The 24308-nt window shown below is 43.2% G+C and overlaps 2 protein-coding genes across 4 annotated transcripts; one reads left to right on the forward strand and one right to left on the reverse strand.

Moving 5' to 3' along the window:
• Positions 1 to 148: 148 nt before the first annotated feature.
• Positions 149 to 8882, forward strand: LOC112230339 (diacylglycerol kinase epsilon). Of its 2 annotated transcripts, none has more exons than XM_042310780.1 (11): positions 149 to 1177; positions 1480 to 1663; positions 1865 to 1984; positions 2312 to 2455; positions 2804 to 2961; positions 3274 to 3322; positions 3793 to 3906; positions 4263 to 4334; positions 4682 to 4809; positions 5139 to 5250; positions 5611 to 8882. In XM_042310780.1, exons 1-11 carry the CDS (start codon positions 726 to 728, stop codon positions 5830 to 5832), a joined length of 1755 nt encoding a protein of 584 aa, XP_042166714.1. In that variant the 5' UTR covers positions 149 to 725; the 3' UTR covers positions 5833 to 8882. The 2 variants fall into 2 exon arrangements, with proteins under 2 accessions (XP_042166714.1, XP_024252351.2); XM_024396583.2 differs by having other exon boundaries at positions 1480 to 1639.
• Positions 8668 to 23821, reverse strand: LOC112230338 (E3 ubiquitin/ISG15 ligase TRIM25). Of its 2 annotated transcripts, XM_024396581.2 has the most exons (11): positions 23695 to 23821; positions 20833 to 21543; positions 19790 to 19885; positions 19344 to 19577; positions 18994 to 19162; positions 15719 to 15763; positions 15365 to 15475; positions 14774 to 14824; positions 14170 to 14283; positions 12501 to 12560; positions 8668 to 11744 (listed from the first exon to the last, which is right to left on the reverse strand). In XM_024396581.2, the coding sequence occupies exons 2-11, from the start codon at positions 21439 to 21441 to the stop codon at positions 11212 to 11214; spliced, it is 2022 nt and encodes a 673-aa protein (XP_024252349.1). In that variant the 5' UTR covers positions 21442 to 21543; positions 23695 to 23821; the 3' UTR covers positions 8668 to 11211. The 2 variants fall into 2 exon arrangements, with proteins under 2 accessions (XP_024252349.1, XP_024252350.1); XM_024396582.2 differs by lacking the exon at positions 14774 to 14824.
• Positions 23822 to 24308: the final 487 nt, after the last annotated feature.

Raw genomic sequence — 24308 nt, forward strand, 5'->3', positions numbered from 1 at the left:
ACCGGGTCATCGGGAGGGATCAGCCAATCGGGAAGAAGAACACGGACTACTTTAAAATGGAGATAGCCTCAAAGGCGCTGCCCATGTCACATATCTATCTCTATGTAAATAACTGCTCAATATTATTTGCAGATCAGTCGTCAAAATGTACCCATGATACAACACGGTTTTGACGCGCTTGAACACGGCCATTAGGTGGGAAGGCCACTGTTTGCAATTGGGACATATGGTTTATCGATGAATCTATTGTTTACTCGTGTTATTGATATAGTAATGGAGCTGTCATGTCAATGCAACCTTTAATATTAGAAATTCCTGGGCATGCGTTTCGTGTTTAAAAAATAAAAAAAATTAACAGACGCTGGATTATCAGTTTCTAATGTAGTCACTGCTGGGTAGGTAAGGAGCACATCAGGTGCCCAGTAACTATAGCTAGCATAACTTCCGATAACAAGAACAGTATGCTAATATTCCAAATGTTGGTGGTCGTCGTCTAGCTACGTATTTTTGCCCCCCAAAAATGTACGGTAGCCAATGTTTACAATCTCGCTCGAGCATTGTTTTGTGCGTTATTTCGCAACACGAGAAGGTTGCCATTTTCTCGTAGCTATTGCATGGACATCATGATGCGCGCGACTTGCGCACAATGTTTATATTTGTGAATTCTCGTGATATTCCATGATTTGATTAGTTTATTCGCGTTAATACCAACCACCCTTCCTCGAATGTCTATGGAGGGGGACGAGGGAAACCGCGACCAATCGTCACGGGAAGAGTGGACACTCCTGTTTTGGACCACTCTCGCTGTCGTAGTGCCCGTGATCATTACTTTGTGGTGCAGTGTCCAACGCTCCAAACGGAAAATACACATGAAAGACTTCTTCCGCAAGAGCAAGCACGGCTGGCACTGCACCGACCTGTTCAACAAGCCCACCTACTGCTGTGTATGCCAACAACACATTCTGCAAGGGGCGGTCTGCGACTGCTGCGGAGTGTGCGCCGACGAGACATGCCTGCGTCGCGCCGACCGGAGCCTTGTGTGCAAAGAGATCATGGCTCCGTCCCGAACGGATGGGACACTGGCGCACCGCTGGGTCCGGGGAAACGTCCCTCTCTGCAGTGTCTGTGCGGTCTGCAAGGAGCAATGTGGGAACCAACCGAAGCTGTGTGACTTTAGGTAATATTACTTTGCTTCTAGGCTGTCATTTGTGTGAGTTTTTGTATGCCACATTAATCAGAGTGAAGTCCAGCGGGATGCAAAGGCGTTCACGTTTATGTCTTATGGAGAGGGTGCTATTGTACTTTTTCAATCATGGGGGAAGCTGTCGTTGCTTTATTTGCAAATTGACAGGAATTAATATCATGTCCTTTTCCTTTCATGTACAATTCTTAACCAGCTCGCTGTCCATCTTTTGCCTTGACATTACAGTGAACTCAGAGTAAATTGAGCTTGATGGGTGTGTGTTTGTCCCTTGGCAGGTGTGTGTGGTGTCAGACCACGGTGCACGACGACTGCAAGCTCAGCCTGTCGGACGGGGAGCGCTGTGAGCTGGGCGAGTTCCGCAGCCTCATCATCCCCCCTCACTACCTCCACCACGTCAACAAGCTCCGCCGCAGGCACCCCGATGAGTACAGCAAGGTCATAGGTCACACCCAGGGAGGGGTCAGTGTCTGGGGTTAGGGTGTCCCAAATGGTGGATTGGAACCGACTGTTTGGTTGCATTACTAGCAACTACCAGTCCCTCTTGAGTCAGGTTAGAAGACTGGGTTGTGGCTTGAAACAGGTTTTGTTTACTTTAATTTTAACTGTGTGTGTGTGTGTGTGTGTGTGTGTGTGTGTGTGTGTGTGTGTGTGTGTGTCTAGCTGGCATCTGCCTGCGGGAGCGGCTGGACTCCAGTGCTGGTCCTGGCCAACACTCGCAGTGGGAACAACATGGGGGAGGCTCTGCTTGGAGAGTTCCGCACCATCCTCAACCCTGTCCAGGTCAGTCAGTCCTCTGTGTAGCATATTATGGAATTGTTAAGATGTCTAGGTCAAATTGAACTGGCGCACAATAGGCACTCTTTCGAGTTAAAGTGATTGTGATTGTGGAGGTGGCACGGTGATGGTGGGATGCATAAACATCTCCTATCCACCATTTCCCCTTTGTTTCCTCCCATATCATCCCTTTTCTGTCTGCTATCCTCTCCTTATCTCCTTTCCTCTCTCCTTTCCTTTCTTCTCTCCTTCCCTCTTCCACTTTCCTCTTTTCCGCCCTCCTATTCTCTTCTCCTTTCCTTTCCTTTCCTCTCTCCTCCCCTCCCCTCTCAGGTGTTTGACCTGTCAGAACTGCCTCCCTCTAAGGCCCTGCAGCTGTGCACCCTGCTGCCTCCAGGCAGTGTGAGGGTGCTGGTGTGTGGGGGGGACGGAACCGTGGGCTGGGTTCTGGATGCCATCGACACCATGAAGCTCAAGGTAAAGGACTGTGTTTTTACATGCGTCACATGACAATGGGCAGGAGCAAATGAGTCGTGCAGCTCTATGCCAAGAGACTGTTGTATAACTAACGTTGCTGTAACTACTGTTGTTGGTTATTATTGAATAAGACGTCTGTAGATGGCATGCATGTTCCATTGGAATCACATTTGCATCTAATCACTATAGATATTTAGCTCAAACGGTTGGTACATTGTAACGGAGGGCGGTCACATGTGTTTGTGAGCAGAGAATCACTGGTTTGATCCCGGTATAGGGACAGTGGAGGAAGATGTGTTAGCAGCACACTGACGTCTGCTTCACATGCGCGTGTGTATTGGTCTCCAGGGCCAAGATCAGTTCATCCCCAGGGTGATGATCCTGCCCCTCGGTACGGGGAACGACCTGTCCAACTCCCTTGGCTGGGGGTCGGGCTACGCCGGGGAGATCCCTGTGGAGCAGGTGCTCCGGAACATCCTCGAAGCAGAGGTGGTCAAGATGGACAGGTCAGTGGAGAGCCAGAGGAAGTTGTGTAGCCTCCTGTGCTAATGCTACAATGCTACGTAACCCAAGTCATGTAGCCTGCTGGGCTAATGCTACGAAGCGCAAGTCATGTAGCCTCCTGTGCTAATGCTATGAAGCTCAAGCAATGGCTTATAATACTACGAAATCCAAGTCCTGTAGCCTTCTGTGCTAATGCTACAAAGCTCATGTAACGTAGCCTTCTGTGCTAATGCTGCCACCCTCAATGTCCCTAGTTCCATTTGTGTTGTAACATGGTTGTAAATGATCCAGTATGATCTTCATTGTCCTAACAGGTGGAAAGTTCAGGTAGCCTCAAAGGGGCTCTACTTTCGTAAGCCAAAGGTGAGTTGCGTTTCACCCTCTCTAGCTAGCCTCTTTTGATCTTGTCCATTTGCCCTGAATTTTTGATAGAATTCAGCAACACATACTATATTCAGTGTGTGGCCCGTACAGGAATCACACCTGTAACTGTTGTTTCCACTGCCAGAACCATGCTCCAACCAAGCGATCCATTGCAAACATTGGGCTGTATCAATTAGTAAGCCAGCTAACTGTCCAAAATTGCTTGAAATAACTTATTTTTAAGGAAAATTACTTAAAATTGACAAGGTACAATTGCCTCGACAAACAACAACCAATATACACGTTTTTAATGAACCAGAAAAACAAGGTAAATGGTTGTTTATCAACGTTAGCTGGTTAATTTAATAATCCTGCTTACTGGAATAGCCTACGTGATTGATTATTCACTGTTTATAACCTTGATTTGATCACTAAAGGACCTCTTAACTCGCGTGTCCTATCCTCATCAGGTCCTGTCCATGAATAACTATTTCTCAGTGGGCCCAGATGCTCTGATGGCGCTCAACTTCCACACCCACCGTGAGAAGACCCCCTCCTTCTTCTCCAGCCGCATCATCAACAAGGTCAGTCGGCCCGAAGACGCATCTGAAAATGTTAACAAACATATGCAAATGTCTTGGTTGAATCTACATGCAGTATGAGAGGACGTATACAGGATGGTTGCTTGAGTGTAATGGTCGACACATCAATTTGGAAAAGAAATGCTTTAATGCTACTTTTACTTGATGAATATTAATTATGTGGTTGGTTGGTTGGTTATGTAAATGGCTGATTCAGAATAGTCTAAGAGTGGTTATTTGGGTGAAAATTTAAAACATATATATATATTTGAATCCGTTTAAACGTGACCTGCTTTTGATAACGCGTGTCCTATTGCTTTCCCCTTTTATACTGGTCAAACTGTTGCCTTTCCTTCTAGGCTGTATATTTTATGTATGGCACCAAAGATTGCTTAGTTCAAGAATGCAAAGACCTGGATAAGAGGATTGAGGTAAGGCATGCAATGAGACACACGCAGACACAAACACACACGCAGACACACAAAAACAACACACACGCAGGCACGCACATTGTGGCCTCAGGGAACGACTCTCATGTCTGTTGTGCCCTCTTTCACCTCTATGTCTCTGGGAGAATTTAATAGAATGTTCCGTTGCCTTGGTAGATGTCACAAATTTAAAATGAACTCGAGCATTCTTTGTGCGTTGTATAATCCTTGGATGCCTCCTTGAACTAGCTGATACTCATATCATTTAATAATATTGTGTGCCTGTTTGTGTGTGTGTGCTTGTGTGTGTTTGTGCGTGCGTGCCCGTGTGTGTGTGTGTGCTCCCACAGTTGGAGCTGGATGGAGAGAGGGTGGCCTTGCCCAGTCTGGAGGGCATCATCGTGTGTAACATCGGCTACTGGGGCGGAGGCTGTCGTCTGTGGGAGGGCATGGGGGACGAGCCCTACCCCCCTACGCGGTGAGCACCAATGGCTCACACAGGACTTTAGACACTGCAGAAATGGAAACAATAAAGGCCTCATAAGCCCTACCATCAGACTATGTCCATTGAAAAGTTGCTTGTGTGTTATCACTGAAAGGATAACTAAAGATCACATTGTCCTTTTTTTTTTGTGACGCCTTCATAAACTCTACATTAGGCCTTTTTAGAGATGCTTCGGAAGTCATTGATAAGCTAATGTCATGCGATCTAAAGGGTGATTTGTGAAGCATATATCTAGGGCTTATGAATGCTCTGTAAAGCTTTTCTATGTTTTCTAAGTGTTTTTCTCCTGTCCTCTCTCCCAGGCTGGATGACGGGCTGCTGGAGGTGGTGGGTGTGTTTGGCTCCTTCCACTGTGCTCAGATCCAAGTCAAGATGGCCAACCCGGTGCGGCTGGGTCAGGCCCACACAGTCAGGGTGAGGTTACGGCACCATTCCATCATCACCACCACTTACTGTTTTATCTCCAGTGTGAGAGGACAGCAGTGGTGTACTGGACTGGTGTATTCTGTGTTTCCTTCCTGGTTCATTTTGAACTGAGCTGAATAGATACGGTACCCGTTTGAATGGCCATCTTTTGTAAATAATGGAGCAATTTGCAAGTTTTGTCTTTAAACGTGGTTAGTTCATGTACAGTGAATGTCAATGTACTTAAAATGTGCTTTTACTGTGCTCATCACTGTTCAGCTCTTCCAAAGTAAAAATTCTCACCTCTTTCCTTCTTCCCTTTTCTCCGCCCACCTCTCTTACCACCTCTCCCTTCCTATCTCTCTGTAGCTGGTGCTGAAGACGTCCCGGATGCCTATGCAAGTGGACGGAGAGCCGTGGGCCCAGGGCCCGTGCACCATCACCATCACCCACAAGACCCAGGCCTTCATGCTCTACCACAGCGCCGAGCAGACGGACGACGACGACGACGAATCCAGCACCTCCGAGGCTGAGAGCTCCGCCCCCCATGACTCTCCCAAGCCAGCAGGTCCCGCCTCTGCTCGTGCCTGAGCCCCCAAGTTCCACCTCCTCAATGTTTCATCCATACCCCTCTGTTTGTTATAGTAAATGCTGATGACATAATGCCACGCTTGCACACTCCCCAGATTATATAAGTGAGAGCTCAGGCATATTCCTGTCTCTGGGTAAAGGAGGCAGGTGTTTCAGTGGAGAATGGCGTATTTCCACTGATCCCTTGTTCCATAGTTATAATAGCTCTATAGTTATAACAGTTTGGCAGTGTTTCCCAACATGGACCCCGTGTGTCCCTGACTCAGGAGCAAGCATTGACCTCGACACTCGTACTCCTATGATAGAATATATATTTATATTAGTAAGTCAATCACTGGACGTTTGTTTTGTTAACTCTGTATTTCATGATGATGCACTGTTACTGCCATGTTGGCCAAATCCCCTATTACATGTGCTGTATTGGGCAGACAGTAGTTAGTGGTTACTAAGTCTTAAGAAAATGTTACTTGACTATATTTCTTATGAGTTTATTATGACTCCTAGTTAACCATTCCTAGTGAAATAGCCGTTGCTTATGAAGGATTTAATCACAGGTTTTTTTCATTTCGACCTTGTAATTTTTGGAGACAAAATGTCTACCACTATAATCTACTGTCTGTTAGCGTGCTCCTACTTTTTTTGCAATATTTTTGTCCTTTTCTTAAATTAGACCTCTTTTGTGTTGGATACTTCTTGTTGCACTGTAGGAATTACTCCATAGGACATAGTTAGAATTGTACCATCCCTCAAAACCGAGTTGCAACTGCTCAAAGTGTTCATAGGTATAGTTGTATTACACTGTCCGTATCTAATTTGTTTATGTTGTCTACGATGGAAAGATGGTTTATTTCAAACACTTTTTAATGTCTTCATGCTGTTTAGCACTAGACAAACCGCTAGGTCACACCCTATGTCTGTCACATAGAAATAGGTGAGCATCTAGCCATTCTATTTCTATGGTGTGTCGACTGTCAATATTTATTACCTCAGAATGTTTTAATGATCTGTGATTGGGGTTTTTCTGAATCTCTGTCACCTTTCAAGAATGTCAGCTTTTTTTTGGTCATTTTAGTGAGGTCAAGGTTCGAAGTTGAGATGATATCAGGTTTGTTACAGCCATAATAAAGGTATAGGGGGTGTTCCAGGTCGTCTCTTATGCAGTCACGCTGCGCACCTGGTTCCTAAGCCCGTGGAACCAGTCTGATCACTGCGTTTGCCATTCTATTTCAAATCACGTGCAGTAGAACAGAACTATTAACACAGCAATCAGATTGGTTCCACCAGGTTATCAGGTCCCCCCTATCCATATAAGCTTATTCAGTGTGAGCTATAAGGGAAAACTGATCAGCACTCCTAATCATCTGTGCAGCGTGACTGCAAAAAAATATGACCTGGAAGGTCTCCTAAAAGTCTCGGCGCTTAAGAGATTATGCCAGAGCCAACCAGTGGCATCAACTGTATAATGGGAGGATTGTCAATGTTAACCTAAAGCTTCGGAGGTCCATAGTTATCAATATAATGCCTATGCTTGTGATATATAAGTGCTTACATTCCCTTTGTGTGTGTTAAGCCGTTGGGTAATCGTCTCGTTGCTTGAGGACACCCATTTTATGTGTATCTGCGCTTCTACTGTATGTTTACAACAAACCTGAATGTTCTAGAAACAGGTCTGAGCATCTTAACTGTGGACGGAAATGTTATTTCAAACAGTATAGGTCAGGGGTACTCAACTCTTACCCTATGATGGCCGGAGCCTGCTGGTTTTCTGTTCTACCTGATGATTTGCACACACCTGGTGTCCCAGGTCTAAATCAGTCCCTGATTAGAGGGGAACAATGAAAAGATGCAGTGGAACTGGCTTCAATGTCCAGAGTTGAGTTTAATGGGTATAGAGCCCCACACTGGAGGTGTCATAATACCCATAAAACCTAGCGGTCAAACGGAAATGGTTCCAATAGTTTTTCCACCATTCAGCTCTCCTATTTAAAAAAAATAGGCTAACCCTGGTGTGACGTTTTGATAATCATCTAACTCTCTCGGACAAGGTGACTTGTCAATATATTCAGCTCCATTTAGTCTTAGATTTGAAAATGCTAATTAGCATCAAAGTGGAAATGCAAAACTACAAATCCCCGCAAGCTCCTGCATGTCATCGCTAGGGGAGTAAATGCAGGCAAATATATTTATAAAGGTCACCTTTTACTAGAGAGATTTGTCTGGTTATCGAAACATCATGCCAGGGTAAGCCTACAAGAAACACAGCCCCTTATTTTAAATGTTTCTAAAAAATCCCCCATGGGATGTGACTGCTAGGTTTTATGGGTATTATTGCTCATACTGTGGTACTTTATAGGCTGTGAGGTTTTTTAGAAATGTCAATGCTTGCTGGAGAAATAGCCTCATTCCATGTGTTTGTCAAAGAGCATGTACTGTATGCCACCGAATGTTCTCAATTAGATTGACTTCAGATATTGAATGGTAATGGATAATAGTAGTCTTGGTCGTTTATGTACATGTCATGTCTACACTTAACGATGGAAGGAGACCTGTGATAGTCTATTGCTGATACATTTTCCTGTAAAGATTTGAGTCAAATTTACAGCGCACCACAAGGTACAGTATATTTGGAAATATATTTAGCTACACATTTAGTTTTTGCAGTCAAACCACTACATAAAACGCACAAGATTGCTGTGGGAAGTGTCAAAAATCACTTAGTCATAACAGCACTTTACTGGCATAATAGAATTGAATGCATATGACTCCATTTTCTCTCCATCGAATTGGCACGAAATTTGCCACCTGCTTCATGGCCATTTAAAAAGAAAAGATGGATTGAGAGATGGATAAATTACTTTTATTGTAAGCAAACAATGAATCACTTTTAAAGCAATTAAGAAACAGAGGAACATTTAAGAGACATAAAGATGAAAATAAAATCGGCTTTACTGAATTTGCTACTACAGATGTTGAAACGGATCATTTCACTGAATGTAATAAGCAATGTAAATTAGGATTTGGAAACACCAATAATAAATATTTTCATATTATGAATGTCATTGTTTTACATGTATATAATATGAAAAGCAATTGTTTTTTCTTCCCATGCACTTGCGGTAAGTCTGAGCAGTTTGAAGTAATATAATCCCCAAATGCAGTATCAACGTGTCTAGATATGTGGAACAAATAAGCCACAACCACCACACTCATTAGTAACTATATGTATTTGTATGTGATACATTTTTGGAGGAATACATTAGCACAAAATAGCTTATAATAGTAAATCACGAGGGGACATTATCAAGTTGTCATTAACCAGATGAAACCCCTTATACACAAACAGAATCAATACCTTACCCTTTAAAACACAACCAACAATTTCAAATATATTTTTCAGTTAAACAAGACTCAATCAAACAAAGTCAGTAAACCAAACCAACACGAAGTACACCATCAGCACATTAATTAAGAACCGAGCTTATAAGACGGAAGGAATGGACAGAGAGGATAACGTGCTGACACACAAGGACCATGACAATGGCCCTCTGATCTTTGCTCTATCTGGTGTTGTGTACGCGAGTCGTTCGGACTTTGTCCAAACCTTTGGGGATCTCTTAAAAAGCCAGTGGCAATAATGGTTTAAATCCAGCAAATGAATTCATCTTTTCCTTAAATATCAGCTTGCCTTCATTCCACTAACAGTCGAAATCCCTTAAATCAGGAAAACTAGTGTTTCTATAGCGGGAGAAGGCAATGACACCAACTATTCATTTGGCACCGGGCTTTGCAAAGCAAAACGAATCCATCACATGCTATTCTCAACTTGCTCTCCGATCGTAGCATGTCCATAAATGGAAAAGTTCCAATCCACAATATCAGAGGCATGAATTATGAGAAGCATGCACCCACGTTACAGACAATGTGACACCCACAGATGTCCAAACTAACACCAACAGACCATCACTGTGCTACAGATATGTACCCTTCTAGGACATGAGAAGGCCCTAGCTATGGGCTATAGCTAAATTAGCTATAACTTGGGCCCAGAGTTTTTCTTTTGTCTGGTCACATAGACAGGAAAACCCCCAGCCCTAAATCATCCCTATTTACAAAACCCACAGAGTTGGAACAAGTCCTGTTCACGGGGTCTAAATGACCTCTGCTTGTTCTTATGGGCCAGGCTGGGTCTATCTAGCCTGGTTGCCAGATCAACCAACTCCTCTGCCCTGTTCACTGTAATTCTAAAACAAATGCAGATCTGGCAACCAGGCTAGGTTCTATCAAGCCTGTAGTAGCAGTGTCAGGAAGCGCTTTCAGCACATCCTCACACTGCACCATGCGGAAACCCCCTTCACTTCCAGGCTCTATGTGAAACACTGTAGCGAAATGTATTAGATCAAGAAGAAAAGTGAACGATACCCACTTTTCCTTTGGGGGTTTCAAGAATAATGTGGATGCTTTTCTGTTCGATTCATTGATTCTCTATATCCAGTGGTGTTATTGGATATGACATTCCCTAATGCGGGATGCCTGACACCAGCAAAAGTCATCCACACTCTTGCATAGGTGTGCCAGTACATGGCCTTCTGAACGTTGTGGTACTGTTCACACACAGCAGATAACATACACGTTAGACATGTTTATTCACGTCGTTTTGTGTATATTACATGTGATTACTGTGTACTGCCAAGACCCACACCAAGAGATCATAAGCTCTGATAAAACAGGCTGTAAACAGCTACCCACAGACCACTTAAATGTATCTGTAAATAAACTGGATGATCAAGACATTTAGCCAGGACTGCAGAGCCGGAGAAAGAACTCATTCGCCTGGTTCAAATACCACTTAGTAGTTCTGTTTGTAAGTCGTGTTCGCCTATAGCACGTCACGTAACCACTTGCGAATCAAACATGAATGATCACAATGTCAGCTAATTCCTTCTATCCAGCCAATGTAACTCGCTATGTCTGATGAACCATAAAGGAATAAATCGACTGAAATTCCTTTCACGGCATGCTGCTGACATCACAACAGTAGTAAAACAAAAAGGTAGTAAGGATGTCAATCATGCTTTTGACAATACAATAATATTGTATAATAATTTGTAATGTTCCTTTACCTGTATGCAAGTGCTTAGTTTTCATTAGTTACTGATTAACAAATGCTGCCTGTTTAGAGGTTGCTGCAGTTACAAGAGACCAAAGTCCAAAATGTTATGACCTACACTGCATTATTACTATAGTCAGTGACCACAACCAAATAATAACCTTTAAGATACAAGTTCCCAATATCAGTATGATTAAGTAATTTATTGACCCAGATGCTGTATATTATAATTATTTGCGAGGGAGAAGAATGTGTGTTTGTGTGTTAACTTCTCAAGACTGCAGCTTGCATAGGCTAACAGATGAGCCGCTGGAGAAGAGCCAGAACGCCGGGTACACTGCCTCGGCGAACTGGAACACAAACGTATGGAACGGGTATGCCCGGTCCTGTACGTTATAGAAAGTGGCCGTTCCCTCCTCGCAATCCAGCAGCACGCCGACGCGGGTCGGATTCGGGTTCTGCAGTACAGTCTCACTGCTGGCGTGCCAGGCCGACAGCTTGACGTTGAACCACTCCACGCACCAGGACTGGGCGTTACGCCCCAGCCGGCTAGCCGGACCCTTCCTGTCGATGCTGTTGTAGGCCAAGCCGATGCCGGTGAAGTTGTTGCTGCTCATCTTGACCTCCCAGTAGTGGCGGCCGCGGGAGAAGCCCTTGGAAGTGAGCACCTGGCTGCAGACGGAGAAACGGGCGGGGCCATCGGGGTAAGGGGTGGGCTCGTCTGACACAGAGGCCACGGTCATGTTCTCTGTGAGGGAGATGCGCTTGTGGGCTGTTTTGAGGTCAAGGGTGAGAACCGTGCCATCTGGTGAGGGAGAAACAGGTAAGATTCTCTCTCGCACACAAACACACCCATTGCACACACTTTTCTAAAAGTTCCTTCAGAATGCAGTACTTGTTTTCAAGCTAGTGTTAGGAATACAGGGAGATAAGTGGTTAGACCACAGAGTCTATTTCCACTACAGACATCCCTCCACGGCTGGCAGCAGCTGCCAGGCCAGGTGTTAGGAGTACCAACAGGGTTAAGGATTGTTTAATTGCTCACAGGTGCGAGTGATTGACTGGCAATCACTGCAACAATCTTAGAAGCGGATCAAGAGTAGCATCCCAAGCCATTGGGGGATCTCCTGCTGAGTGTTTGAAACTTTTTTGTTTGGCATGCCTTTCTGTATATTGTTATACTTGTCATCATATGAGCGACAACAACCACCATGAGCCGTCTCCCCTCAAGACATTCACAACACCCTGTTGACTTATGTTGAACGCACACTCAGAGGTTACAGACTTGCCAGAAGATTCCGATGGAGCAGCGTGGATAAAAGGAGCACAGTGGCATATCCCATCCCTGCATCGAGATACGTTTTCCTTCCCATATCTCACGCTGGCTCCACGGTGTCTTAATGTAACCATGATTGAGTTCCGGCCCCAGTGCAGCTCAGTGTAAACAAGCGCAACGGTAGGGTCGGTATCTTCTGGAAAAACATATAGCCTATCCTAGCCTCCCTAGACGGAGCCAGAGTCGGTTTGCTACGTGGTTGCGGTAAACCACTTGTGAACTTACATTGCAGAAGGTCATTTCGTTTTGCTGCAGACGTGATACTTGGGAGAACACTTGGTTGTCCTGTAAGAGAAACACCATGACATTAGTTTAGTAGAGTGCATAGGTGACTTTGATCAACCGGAGGGGTGGTCCAGAAAGCCGGATTAGGGAGTTGGCGAGATCTGTCAAACTAACTCCGGATTTCCGGTTCCAGAAAGAGAGCTCGACCTGTAGCCTGATCGACCATAGCAACGAATGCTCGGAAGCAAACCTGCTACCTTCAGAGGTTAACTTGATCTTAGCCTGTCCTGGTGAATAAAGACGGGGCTTCTCCGCCAATCAGATTGTTGTCCGTCACTATGGTCTGTCGCTTTGCGGAAAACACAATTGACATCAGAGCCTTTGTAACGCACGGCAAACAACGAAGGGAACAAACTATTGGACCTCGACTAGATCCTTGAAATCATTCAGAGGTTTTTTTTGTGGAACCTATTCCGCACAATCAATATCTGGCCAATTTACTCAACCCGTACATAGCCAATGTAATCCAACGTAGTTTCGCCTTAAAGGCCTACAAACTCTGTATTACGTAGCAATCGTTTGGAAGTTTCCTGTACAATGAGGATGACGCTGAACGATTTGGCAAGGCAACTGTGCGTAGAGCCGTAAGAAGAGCCCGTCTTGCATTAGAGATTTTGTTGTTGTTGTTAATGTCTTTGTTACATTTCCTGCCCATCAAGCGGTCCATATAATCAAGGAGGTCTTTAACAGACTTGCAGGTACAGTAGGCTGCGATGTTTTGCTAATCGCTAAATGAATAAACCTAAGCAACACGATGAAAAGTGATAAATAGCCTAATTCATCCCACAGATTTTGCAAAAGTCACTGGTGTTACAACTTAACATAGAACACATTGTTGCCCATGTTGTCGTGAAACGCACTCAATGAATTATTCATCCTATATAGGCTATGGAATGGGCCTACCATTGCAATTGTGACATGGGCTACTACAATTGACTTATTAGGCCATAGCCGTGACACGAATATCACCAGCGTTGCAATGACAGTGCTCTATAAAGTGAAAGCGTTATCACTAGTCACCCATGTGTGTAAGCTAGGCCTATTAGATATTGGAATTGGGCCGCTTCACTTAAGCATTTACTCGGTCTGCAATTTTCTGCCAGGCTCCCGCTCTGGCTATTGCAGCGGCAGCTGTATTACATTTTTGGTAAATGTGTGAACATGTTTGTTGTATGTTTACAATAGTTTCTTGTTCTAAACTTGTGAAATGTTGGGCTCTGTCTTTTTGAATCCATAGCTGTCGTTTATTTCTGTCATCGACACGAGGCCAATTTTTGAATGTTTGCGTGCCAGTTGTCGGATCAACCAATCTGCAATTCACTTAGCGTAATTACTTAAACGAGAAGCAGACGTTCTGGAACCAAGAAATCACGTACTCCCTCATCTGGTTAAGAGAAGCGGGATATTTTCAGGGAATCCTAAATATGTAAAACCATCTTTCTGGAACACACCCCCCTCACCCCCAAAGTTGCAACAAGTATCCAGAATTGCATTCAAATTTGTCATTGGAGGCTCACTTATGGAATTCAGCTGCTCGAGCAGAGGATATCGTTTTAAGCAACATTTCCCAAGTGTATATATATTTTTTTTGCATGAACAACAGTTCTACCTGGGTCCTCCCTGTTCCTGGGTTCTGCTGATTGTCCTCTGGGGTGGTCCCTTGGTGTGTGTGGAACAGGAGTGGCGAACTCTCTGGGAGCATTAGGTGGCTTTTGGGGATTTTCTGAGGGAAGACAAACAACTAATTTAGAATATATTTTCATATCCAATGATTGCAGGCAGTACTTTTACACAATATTGTATGAGTCAGCTGCTGCCTAAAGCATGTAGGTTAAAGGGATAGTTAGACTTTTTGGCAATTAAGCCCCCTTTTATTTATTTTTTACTTACCCAGAGTCCGATGAACTCATTGATACCATATTAGTGTCTGCATGCAGTTTGAAGGAAGTTGAAGGTAGTTTCTAACGCGATTGCTAACTAGTAGTAGCACAATGTCTGGAAGTCTATGGGAGCGTCTAGCCAACATTTGCTTATTTGACAAAATATCCCTTTAAGCGCTCTCTCCAACTAAGGTTTGCAAAACAGACTGAACAGCCATAACCCTGTTAAACCGGATCATAAACAAAAACATGTCATGCACAGCACACCTGTTATCTGAGCTTGGCAGTAGTTGAAGTAAACACACAGAAAAACACTGAAAAATCAGTTCTCACTGTCAGCCTTATGTTCTTTCCCTTCCTTGTGATCTCGTTTCTTGTCTGACTCTGAAAGGGAGAAATGGTTGAGAGACTTATATGATCAAAAAAGTAACTCTGGGTCATAGTTGACCCTTCAGAGGTGTAAATAGAGTTTTTGGCAGTAAGTCTTTATTGGGGCGGCAGGGTAGCCTAGTGGTTAGAGTGTTGGACTAGTAACTGAAAGGTTGCAAGTTCAAACCCCCGAGCTGACAAGGTACAAATCTGCCCCAGAACAGGCACCCATTGTTCCTGTCATTGAAGATAAGAATTTGTTCTTAACTGACTTGCCTAGTTAAATAAAGGTAAAATAAATTGACAGTATAACAATGATCTGCCACTTGGTTTTTGAACCCTTCATGTCACAGATGTTTCTGACTGAATAGAACAAGCTGTATTTGTCCTGTTTTTGTCTGGTCTGATAAGGAAATGGAGAGACCTAGTCGGTGCATCGTATTCTATGTTTGTTGAATGGTTCAATGTAGTGTCTTGGTAGAATGTACCTAGACACTAAAAAGGCCATCTTTATCAGGCTACAAGGCCACAACGACCCATCGTGTAATAGCCTACTTCTCTCTCGGTTTGAATCTTGTGGAGGCTTCTTCCTCTGGTTTGCCCTGAGGGGGGCTCCTGGGCTGTGGGATCGAGGCATTCTCGGGTGACCTTGTGGTGGCATGCCTCCTGAAAGAAAGACCAGATGAAACTTTAGATAATGTCACACTGTACCAAAGTATATACAGTGCCCAAGGTCGTGATTAGGCTATGAGTGACCACCGCAACGAGTCTATTACTTATTTCACAAACTATTGTGGCTGTACCATTTAGCCGGACAAAAGCCATACCTTTCTGGGAGGTTACAACCGCTACTGTATGCCAGCAGGAGTTATGTAGTTATTATAAAGACGAGGGCATATCAGCACTCACCCATTTCAAAGAAGTTTGGCAGCAGAGGAGGAGCAAACCTCTCAGCTGTTGGGAAGAAATCACATTTTATTGGTAATGTACACATATTTAGCAGGTGTTATTGCGGGTGTAGCGAAAGGCTTATGTTCCTAGCTCCAACAGTGCTGTAATAACAATACACCCAGATCTCTCTCAAAAAAAAAATGAATTAAGAAATTTTAGAACAAGCAATGTCAAAGTGCGGAAAATAAATGTATACACTGAGTGTATAAAACATTAAGAACACCTTCCTAATATTGAGTGGCACCCACCCTTTGCCCTCAGAACAGCCTCAATTCGTCGGGGCATGGACTCTACAATAGGGATGGGCATGTGACATTTTACTGTTCTAGTACTCGCAATAATTTGAGTGCTCTAATGAAAAAATTATAATAAATGGAACACACTGGAAAATGTGTGCATTTGTCTATGCCAACAGCACGCAACCATGCATAACTTATCATAACCATTACAGATAAGTTCTAATTGCTCGATTGCCATTCATTGAAACCATAATGAGCTATGTTAAGGCGTCAGTTAGTTCGGCTTGCGCCTAGCCAACCTTGGCTAGCCTAAACGAATGAGTGTGCTTGAAAAATGAGAGGGAAAAAAAGCGGCAATAGTACTGTTTGTCCATTTTGAGACGCTGTAGCCAGTATACACTTCCTCAAAAGTCAGAATTCATCTAAAATTACCGTCAAAATTAATGACATTTGAGTTTTTGCCGACAATCTTAGTCAAGCAGTTTCACATCTAACTAAGATGTTCTGTGCAGTTTTTTTACAACGAAAAAATGTGCATGAAAGAGACTTTATTGAAGAATCCCTACTGTTGACCAATCACTGACGAAGGTGCGTGACTTCGGCTCCGAACTTCAGCTTGCCTCCAGAAAAATTTTTTGTGTGTGCCCGAACAGCCGGAAAAAAATCTCACCAAAGTCCAAAACTAACAAAAACGTCACAATAATATGCACAAACTCAATAATATGCACCGAACTGTTTCGCCTGGGAAGCAAGCAGACGCTTTTACATGTTCGGCTCTGGTGGCGTCACAGCTGTGCTTTGCAGTGGCAAAAGACAAAATGCGAGATGTCTGCTGATGCTTGTCCAGCGCCGAGAACGTTTCTTTGTGCTTAATAAGCATGTGATTTGTCATGGATCTAGTTGTAAACATAAACTCGTACATCGCCTTGGTCCGTACAATTGCCCTTATTTTAGCGCCCCAAAAACGTAATACTTCCAGATCAACTGTAATGTCAATACCATTGTAAAGCACAATTTCTCCACTTTCCAACAGAATCAATTATATGACCCCCACGCTGCCCGTTTCTGCATGATTCAAGAAGGCAATGTGCCCCGTCGGGTCTTTTTAAAAATGGCGGGTGGGGAAGCGAAACTAATGTGTGATAGTGAGAAGGAGAGATGTCGTGTGGGAAAATTGCATTTTTTCCACTCGATCTGTCCAACTTATCACCTTATCGCCTCTAAAATGTAAATAAAACACTATAAAGAGTTTATATAATGTGTCATTACATACCGATTTGAACGTTTGTGTCGAATTTGAATCGGGTTTTTAGGGCGGTGATAAAGTGATCTTAGAAGTCAACAGCGGCTTTGAGAATGATGATCGCATGCAATGATGATGCAAAAAATGGCTAGGTATCCCCCCTTACCCCCCGTCACTGTCCATTTCTTGTTTTTAAAGGATGAGAGAAGTGCTACACCTGGTGGAGAGAGATTGTGAGACAGAAATAGTTGCTTTATGCGTGCTGTACGTTATGGCATGACACGGCACAATGTAACGGAGGGTCAGTTTTCTCAACTTTTCTCCAACACTATAGAGCCATTACCATGTCGATCACCGCTTGAATAGAAACCTAGTTCACACCCCCGATTTTAAAGTCAACACAGTCGCTACAGTCCCATTCGTTTTCTTTGTAGCCTCGTTTAAATGTTGCGGTTGCGCACATTTGTACGGAATGGGGTGAGTTTAGTTCGTTTCTGCTCGGTATCAGACACATTTTTTTGCTTCAGTTGCACTTGTCCACTCGGATGAGAATTCACAAACTGGATTTCTATCAACAGACATCGCTCTGATGTGTAGCCTCTTTTCTCTCTGGTAAAATGCTAGATTAACTTTAAGCAAAACATTAGATTAGGAAATGTAGATGGTTACATTCGTTCTATGATAAACATTAGACAGTTTGAGCTCTCCAAACAACCTGTACACTACGAGAATGAGAACGCTATGCCATATTAATACATTGAATAAACGGAAATTACCATAACCAAAAATTCTAGATTAATGGGGAAATGACAATGATTAACGGTAGCCTACATCTACTACTGTTGATACTTTTGATAATAGCAGGGATTTCATAATCATTGAATCTTTGGGTGGGGGACCATTCTTGATACACATGGGAAACTGCTGCGTGTTAAAAACCCAGCAGCGTTGCAGTTCTTGACACTAAAATCTGTGCGCCTGGAACCTACTACCAAAGGCACATAAATATTTTCTCTTGCCCATTCACCCTCTGAATGGCACACATGCACAATCCACGCCTCAATTGTCTCAAGGCTTCAAAATCCCAGTGTAACCCCCATCTACACTGATTTGAAGTGGATTTAACAAGTGACATCAATAAGGGATCATAGCTTTCATCTGGATTCACCTGGTCAGTCTGTCATGGAAAAAGCAGGTGTTCTTAATGCTTTGTACACTATGTATATGATGGTGTGTATACACATTATGAATAGAAATTGGATTTAAAGTCGTAGTTAAATACGATAGGCCTTGACTACAGTATATACATATGAAGTGGGTAAAACAGTAAGTAAACATTATTAAAGTGACCAGTATTCAATGACTATGTAAATAGGGCAGCAGTGTCTAAGGTGCAGGGTTGAGTACTGGGTGGTAGCCGTCTAGTAACACTGACTAAAGTTCAGGGCAGCGTACTGGGCGGAGGCCGGCTAGTGGTGACTATTTCACTTAGGTATTCTAAGTATAATGCTTGGAATCTGGAAAGCAAACGCCTCACAACACCAGATTGGTAACCAATTTGAAGGGTTAAGATGTTGGATTATGAATTATTGTTTGATTGGGCTCATTGTTTGATCCCTTATTACCCTCCAAAGAAAATCACCATTGTCGAACATGTCCATGCAAAGTTCTGGAATTAAATTCAATATCACAAGGCATCATACAAATGCCGCCCATAAGCATGTTTCATACACTTGTATATACACACACACCTGGTTTGAGTATCTGCAGTCTGGCCTCTACAGGCTGTTTCAGTACATGTGTGAGATGCTCCCTCAGGACTGCAGAGTAGGCATGCCAGGCTGCCAAGGCCTTAGAGTCCAGGTTGACCTTCGGGGTATAGGGGTCAAAGGCCACCGCTGCCGGCATGTCAACTGAGGCCTGTCCCAAAGGAAAAGGTAAAAACCAACCAGATATATTATAGTCAATATTATAATTTCAAGACTATTAGCCCACTGAGCTAAGGCCGGGAGCTGACGCAAGTCTTCTGCTTTCAGGCAAGGTTTCTCATCACCTGAGTGCGAGCAGTTCACCAATGCCACTTTCGCTACACTGGACTCACCTGTAGGAAAGCCACGGTCTGAGTCTGACTGAGCAGGCTGTCGACGCCATCTTTTGCCGCACTAAGCTTCGTAATGTTCTGGTTGAACTTCTTTATGAGGTTCTGGAGTTTGGTCTGAGCGCTCTCCTGCTCGCGGTCCACGGTGTTCAGAGCCTCACGCTCGTCACGGTCCAGCAGCTCCCGGATTTGGCGGTACTCGTCCTCCAGAGCTCTCTTCCTGCTGGCTGCAGAGTCCTGGAGGAAACGGACACACGGTATACGTGGAGTTCTCAAATTGATCTCTCGCACAGCATATCACACAGCTCTTACTGTGTGGGTGTTCGATATTTCGTTTTTCCACGTGCTCGAAGCTTTCAAACTGCTTTGTATATTGATTACTTGCTAGTGAATAGAGTAGTTAAAGACATTTTCTTGAGTCTTTTGTTTAAAAAAAAATGGTAGCTCACCTTCAACTTGCTCTGCTGGTCACTCATCTGAGAGATGACAGTCTGGTTCTTGTCAATCTTTCCATCCAGCAGACTCAACTTGCCCCTCAAATCAGACTGAATGAGACATGAATGAATATCATCTTAAACCAAATAAAACATTTCTAACTCTTAAGATGGGTTAACTTTTGTTTTCTTTTAGGATTAGTGATTTGATCAATGACATCACTTCTGTAGCTAAATAGGGTAAACATTCAGTACTGAGGCTTGAACCAGTGACCTTACGCCTGTAGCCTAACGGTTAAGAGCTTTGGGCCAGTAACCAAAAGGTGGTTTGAATCCCCGTGCCGGAAAGGTGGAAAAATCTGCCGTTCTGCCCTTGAGCAAGGCAGGTAACCCCTAACAACTGCTCCCCGGGTGCTGATGGCATGGACATCGATTAAGGCAGCCCCCTGCACCTCTCCGATTCAGAGAGGTTGGGCTAAATGCGGAAGACACATTTCGGTTGAACGCATTGTTGCGCAACTGACTAGGTATCCCAACAGAACAGTATGCTAGGTATTTCACCAGATGTATAAATGTGAAACATCTGGTTAGTTTCCACTCACTACCAAATATTGTGATGAGAGGAAGCCCAGGGGCCGGCAGTGGTTGAAGGATTTTGGCCAACATTCAGTTATCCGTTTCCAAAACTAGAATCTGTAACAGTGAACTGGGTTTTGTAGACTAACTTTTGCCAAAGTTTCTTAAAACGACATTGTTTAGGAGTGCAAGGGCGAATTGAGTTCTTGTACATACACTTCAGAGTAGGCGTTCCATAACGGAAATATGCAAATAAATGCCAGAATGAGCCAATAGGATCTCACTAGCTCGTGCTTGGCTCTGCCCACTATGATTCATTTGCTCCCATTAAAACGACAGGCTCTGGTCTATCCCCTTTCCCGTTATAAAAAAGTCCAGTCATCTAGACAGTTGTAATGCACTACATGGGGGCAATGGGCTGGCACAACACTACTGTATGCCTGACTGTGGATGGGGTGTATTAACATCTATTGTGAACTTACCTCTTGCAGTGCCCGTTGTTCATCAGGGCTGGAGAAGGTACAGCCTTTATGCACCTGCTGCAGACAGACACCACAGATACAGCGGCCATGTTGGACACAGTAGAACTCCATCAGCTTGTGGTGGTCGGTGCAGATACGGTCGCGCAGGTCACCCAGAGGCTCGTTCAGCTGATGTGCGCCAAACACTGGGTTCTCATGATGAGGCCTCACGTGCTCAAGGCAGAATGACGCCATACAGGTGAGGCAGGTCTTGAATGCTTTGGCTTCCATACAGGTGTCGCACAAGATAGCCACCTCTTTGGGCTCCATCTTGACCGCATCCCACATGATTAAGTCGCCCACCTCACTGGGGAGGTCGCTTTTATTCGACTTCATTTTGAACGTTTCCACAACAGTGCTGAGAACGGTGTTCTTCTTCAGCTCTGGTTTGGTGGTGAAGTGGGTCCGGCATTGTGGACAGCTGTAGTTGTCTTTCCATGTTTCTAGGAGACACTCTTGGCAAAAGTTGTGTCCACATGGAATTGTCACCGGACAGTCGAAAGCACAGAGGCAGATGCTACAGCTCAGTTCGTCTTCGAGACTCATGAGGGAAAACATATCCTCCGCCATGATGGAACTACAACTGTCTGCTGCTGTGTTGTCTGTGAGTGTTCTGTTTAAACTACTATTCTGCCAACAGCAGAAATGATGACGTCACCTTTGTATGGAAACCTTCAAAATAAAAGCTCATATTTCAAAACATTGCAATGTTGATAACTCATTCTAAAGATATTAAATTGTAATCAATTGCCATTTACATGGTGCTTATATGCAAAGTATTTTTTTTAAGTGTAAAAAAAAAAATGAAGATAGCTATTGGTATGTTCACAATATTGGGGTAGCTCCACCAATTAGGTGCCTTTGGAGTAGTGCAACTTTTTGGGAAAAAAGTTTATTTAGCTGAATGTGAAAATGCACATGTTAAACTTAATAAAAAAATTCAAAATCCCAATCCCTTAAATATTTTTTGGGGGTGACAAATAAAGTAGCATGGTTGACCATAAATAAAGTAGCAAGGTTGACCATAAATAAAGTAGCATGGTTGATCATAAATAAAGTAGCATGGTTGATCATAAATAAAGTAGCATGGTTGACCGTTGACCATAAATAAAGTAGCAGGGTTGACCATTGACCATAAATAAAGTGGCAGGGTTGACCATTGACCATAAATAAAGTAGCATGGTTGACCATAAATAAAGTAGCAGGGTTGACCGTTGACCATAAATAAAGTAGCAGGGTTGACCGTTGACCATAAATAAAGTAGCAGGGTTGACCATAAATAAAGTAGCAGGGTTGACCATAAATAAAGTAGCAGGGTTGACCATAAATAAAGTAGCAGGGTTGACCATAAATAAAGTAGCAGGGTTGACCATAAATAAAGTAGCAGGGTTGACCATAAATAAAGTAGCAGGGTTGACCATAAATAAAGTAGCAGGGTTGACCATAAATAAAGTAGCAGGGTTGACCATAAATAAAGTAGCAGGGTTGACCATAAATAAAGTAGCAGGGTTGACCATAAATAAAGTAGCAGGGTTGACCGTTGACCATAAATAAAGTAGCATGGTTGACCATAAATAAAGTAGCAGGGTTGACCGTTGACCATAAATAAAGTAGCAAGGTTGAACGTTGACCATAAATAAACAGGGTTGACCATAAATAAAGTAGCAGGATTGCTGTGTTATTCTCAACCCGCTCAGTTTTCCAACACAGAACACCAGAAAATGGGCAAAAAGAGTAGAACCAGCTCACCTGCTTTTACACTGATTTGACTATTAGATGTTTTACAGAAATAGCTTCACAATATTAAAATGCGAGTTCAGTTAACGTAACAGGGTTGACCTTAAAATCTTGGACAGATTTGTTTAATTCCTTAAATGAATCACAAATCACATTAAATAAATAATCTTCTGAAATTACTGTCAGTGTATTGCTTCGGCCCCTTTCCAATCGCTCCAGAAAAGCTGTGGCCCTTGCAGAGCAAGGGAAATAACTACTTCCAAGGGAAATAACTACTTCAAGGTCTGAGGGCACGACGTCACTGATTGAGACGCCACAAGCAAGCACGACTAACTACCTAGCCATTTCACACAGGTTGCAAAAACATAACTAGGGCTTTACAATGATTGTGAAAACTTGGGGAACACCGGCACAAATAATAGTTGTTTTTTCTCTATAAACCAGTATGTAATTCAGTGTATATAGGGTAGGCCGTCGTTGTAAATGACTTGCCTAGTTAAATAAAGGTTAAATAAAAATTGTGGCCAATGTGGAGTAAAAGGCCAGCAACACTCTGTATTTACAGAACAGCATTTGTGTAAACTTTCAAATTAAATGCTGGTATAAATAATGAATTCTAAAAAAAAAAAAAAGGTTATTTTTCCAAGGTGGTTGCAATGCTTTGAAAAACAATTGTACGTAACTAGTGTTAAACAAAAGAATACTCACAAAGCTTTCCATATCCTTGCAGGGAGACTCTTATTTTGAAAGAAAATCCTGTCGCTAGTAGAATGGTATTCTAGTTTCAGTGCGTCACTCTGGCGAAACGAAACTTATTTACAGTCTTTGCTTCCGTGGTGCATATATATATTACATATTTGCGTTTTGAAGATACTATCGTTGCGCGAAGTCATTATCTACTTTATTTTGATTCTAACCTTACCGTTTCCCCTTTTGGATAGAGAAATTAGATGTTGTGTTATTACATTATTTGCTTAAGTGAAGTGGCCAGCTGTATGTCTATTAGGCCTTCATGATTTTTTTTTTTTTAATGTTCCTGAACATGTATGATATTTTAAGTAAAGTAGCCAACGGAATCAAACTTACCAGGCTGTAAAGTCCACTGATAGCTGACAAACGTATTCTACGTACGTCCCCTGACTTGTCCGAGTTCTGAGTAGCTGTCTGTGGATTCTTCTTCGGTGGGGTTTATCCGCAGTTGGCATCCAACGTTATGGTGCATTACCGCCACCTACTGTACTGGAGAGGGGCCCAGTTTCTCTTAAAAAAAGACAACAAAAAATGTAGACTGTACATAATGACGTTCTACTTAGTATACTCTTTAAACTAATTTCCTGTATCCACTTCTCCCTTATACTGGATCTCAGCCTCTTCCCCCCTCATACTGCCCACACTATGCCAATACAAGCTCCACTGTAGTTTTTTGGGGCATCAATACACGGCCATACCTGAGAGTAAACAACATTGCTTTGTGTGGAATGTTGAGTCAGTTGCGGTTTGATAGTCTTCTATTTTAAGGGTTTATGACAGACTCGGGGTGAAAGCATTAATACAACAAGCCCCAAAAAACTACAGGCTATTACTCCATTATTTAACAGTACTGCATATCAGCAGCATGAAACATTAGCGAATTGACTGGAAACTGGGTGGTATATGCACCTTGTGGTTTGAGGAGAACACTTACGCTTGCAGACAAGGCA

This window comes from Oncorhynchus tshawytscha, linkage group LG32, assembly GCF_018296145.1.
Source record: "Oncorhynchus tshawytscha isolate Ot180627B linkage group LG32, Otsh_v2.0, whole genome shotgun sequence".
NCBI classification, from domain to species: domain Eukaryota; kingdom Metazoa; phylum Chordata; class Actinopteri; order Salmoniformes; family Salmonidae; genus Oncorhynchus; species Oncorhynchus tshawytscha.

Excerpts from the sequence above, each read along its gene's own strand:
- LOC112230339 (XM_042310780.1), top strand. The coding sequence starts at position 726 with ATGTCTATGGAGGGGGACGAGGGAAACCGCGACCAATCGTCACGGGAA. Across the intron at positions 1,985-2,311 it reads CCATCCTCAACCCTGTCCAG|GTGTTTGACCTGTCAGAACT; the intron begins GTCAGTCAGTCC and ends CTCCCCTCTCAG. Across the intron at positions 3,907-4,262 it reads CCAGCCGCATCATCAACAAG|GCTGTATATTTTATGTATGG; the intron begins GTCAGTCGGCCC and ends CTTTCCTTCTAG.
- LOC112230338 (XM_024396581.2), bottom strand. The coding sequence starts at position 21,441 with ATGGCGGAGGATATGTTTTCCCTCATGAGTCTCGAAGACGAACTGAGC. Across the intron at positions 15,764-18,993 it reads ACTGCAGATACTCAAACCAG|CTGAGAGGTTTGCTCCTCCT; the intron begins GTGTGTGTGTAT and ends TCTTCCCAACAG. Across the intron at positions 14,825-15,364 it reads AGATTCAAACCGAGAGAGAA|AGTCAGACAAGAAACGAGAT; the intron begins GTAGGCTATTAC and ends TCTCCCTTTCAG.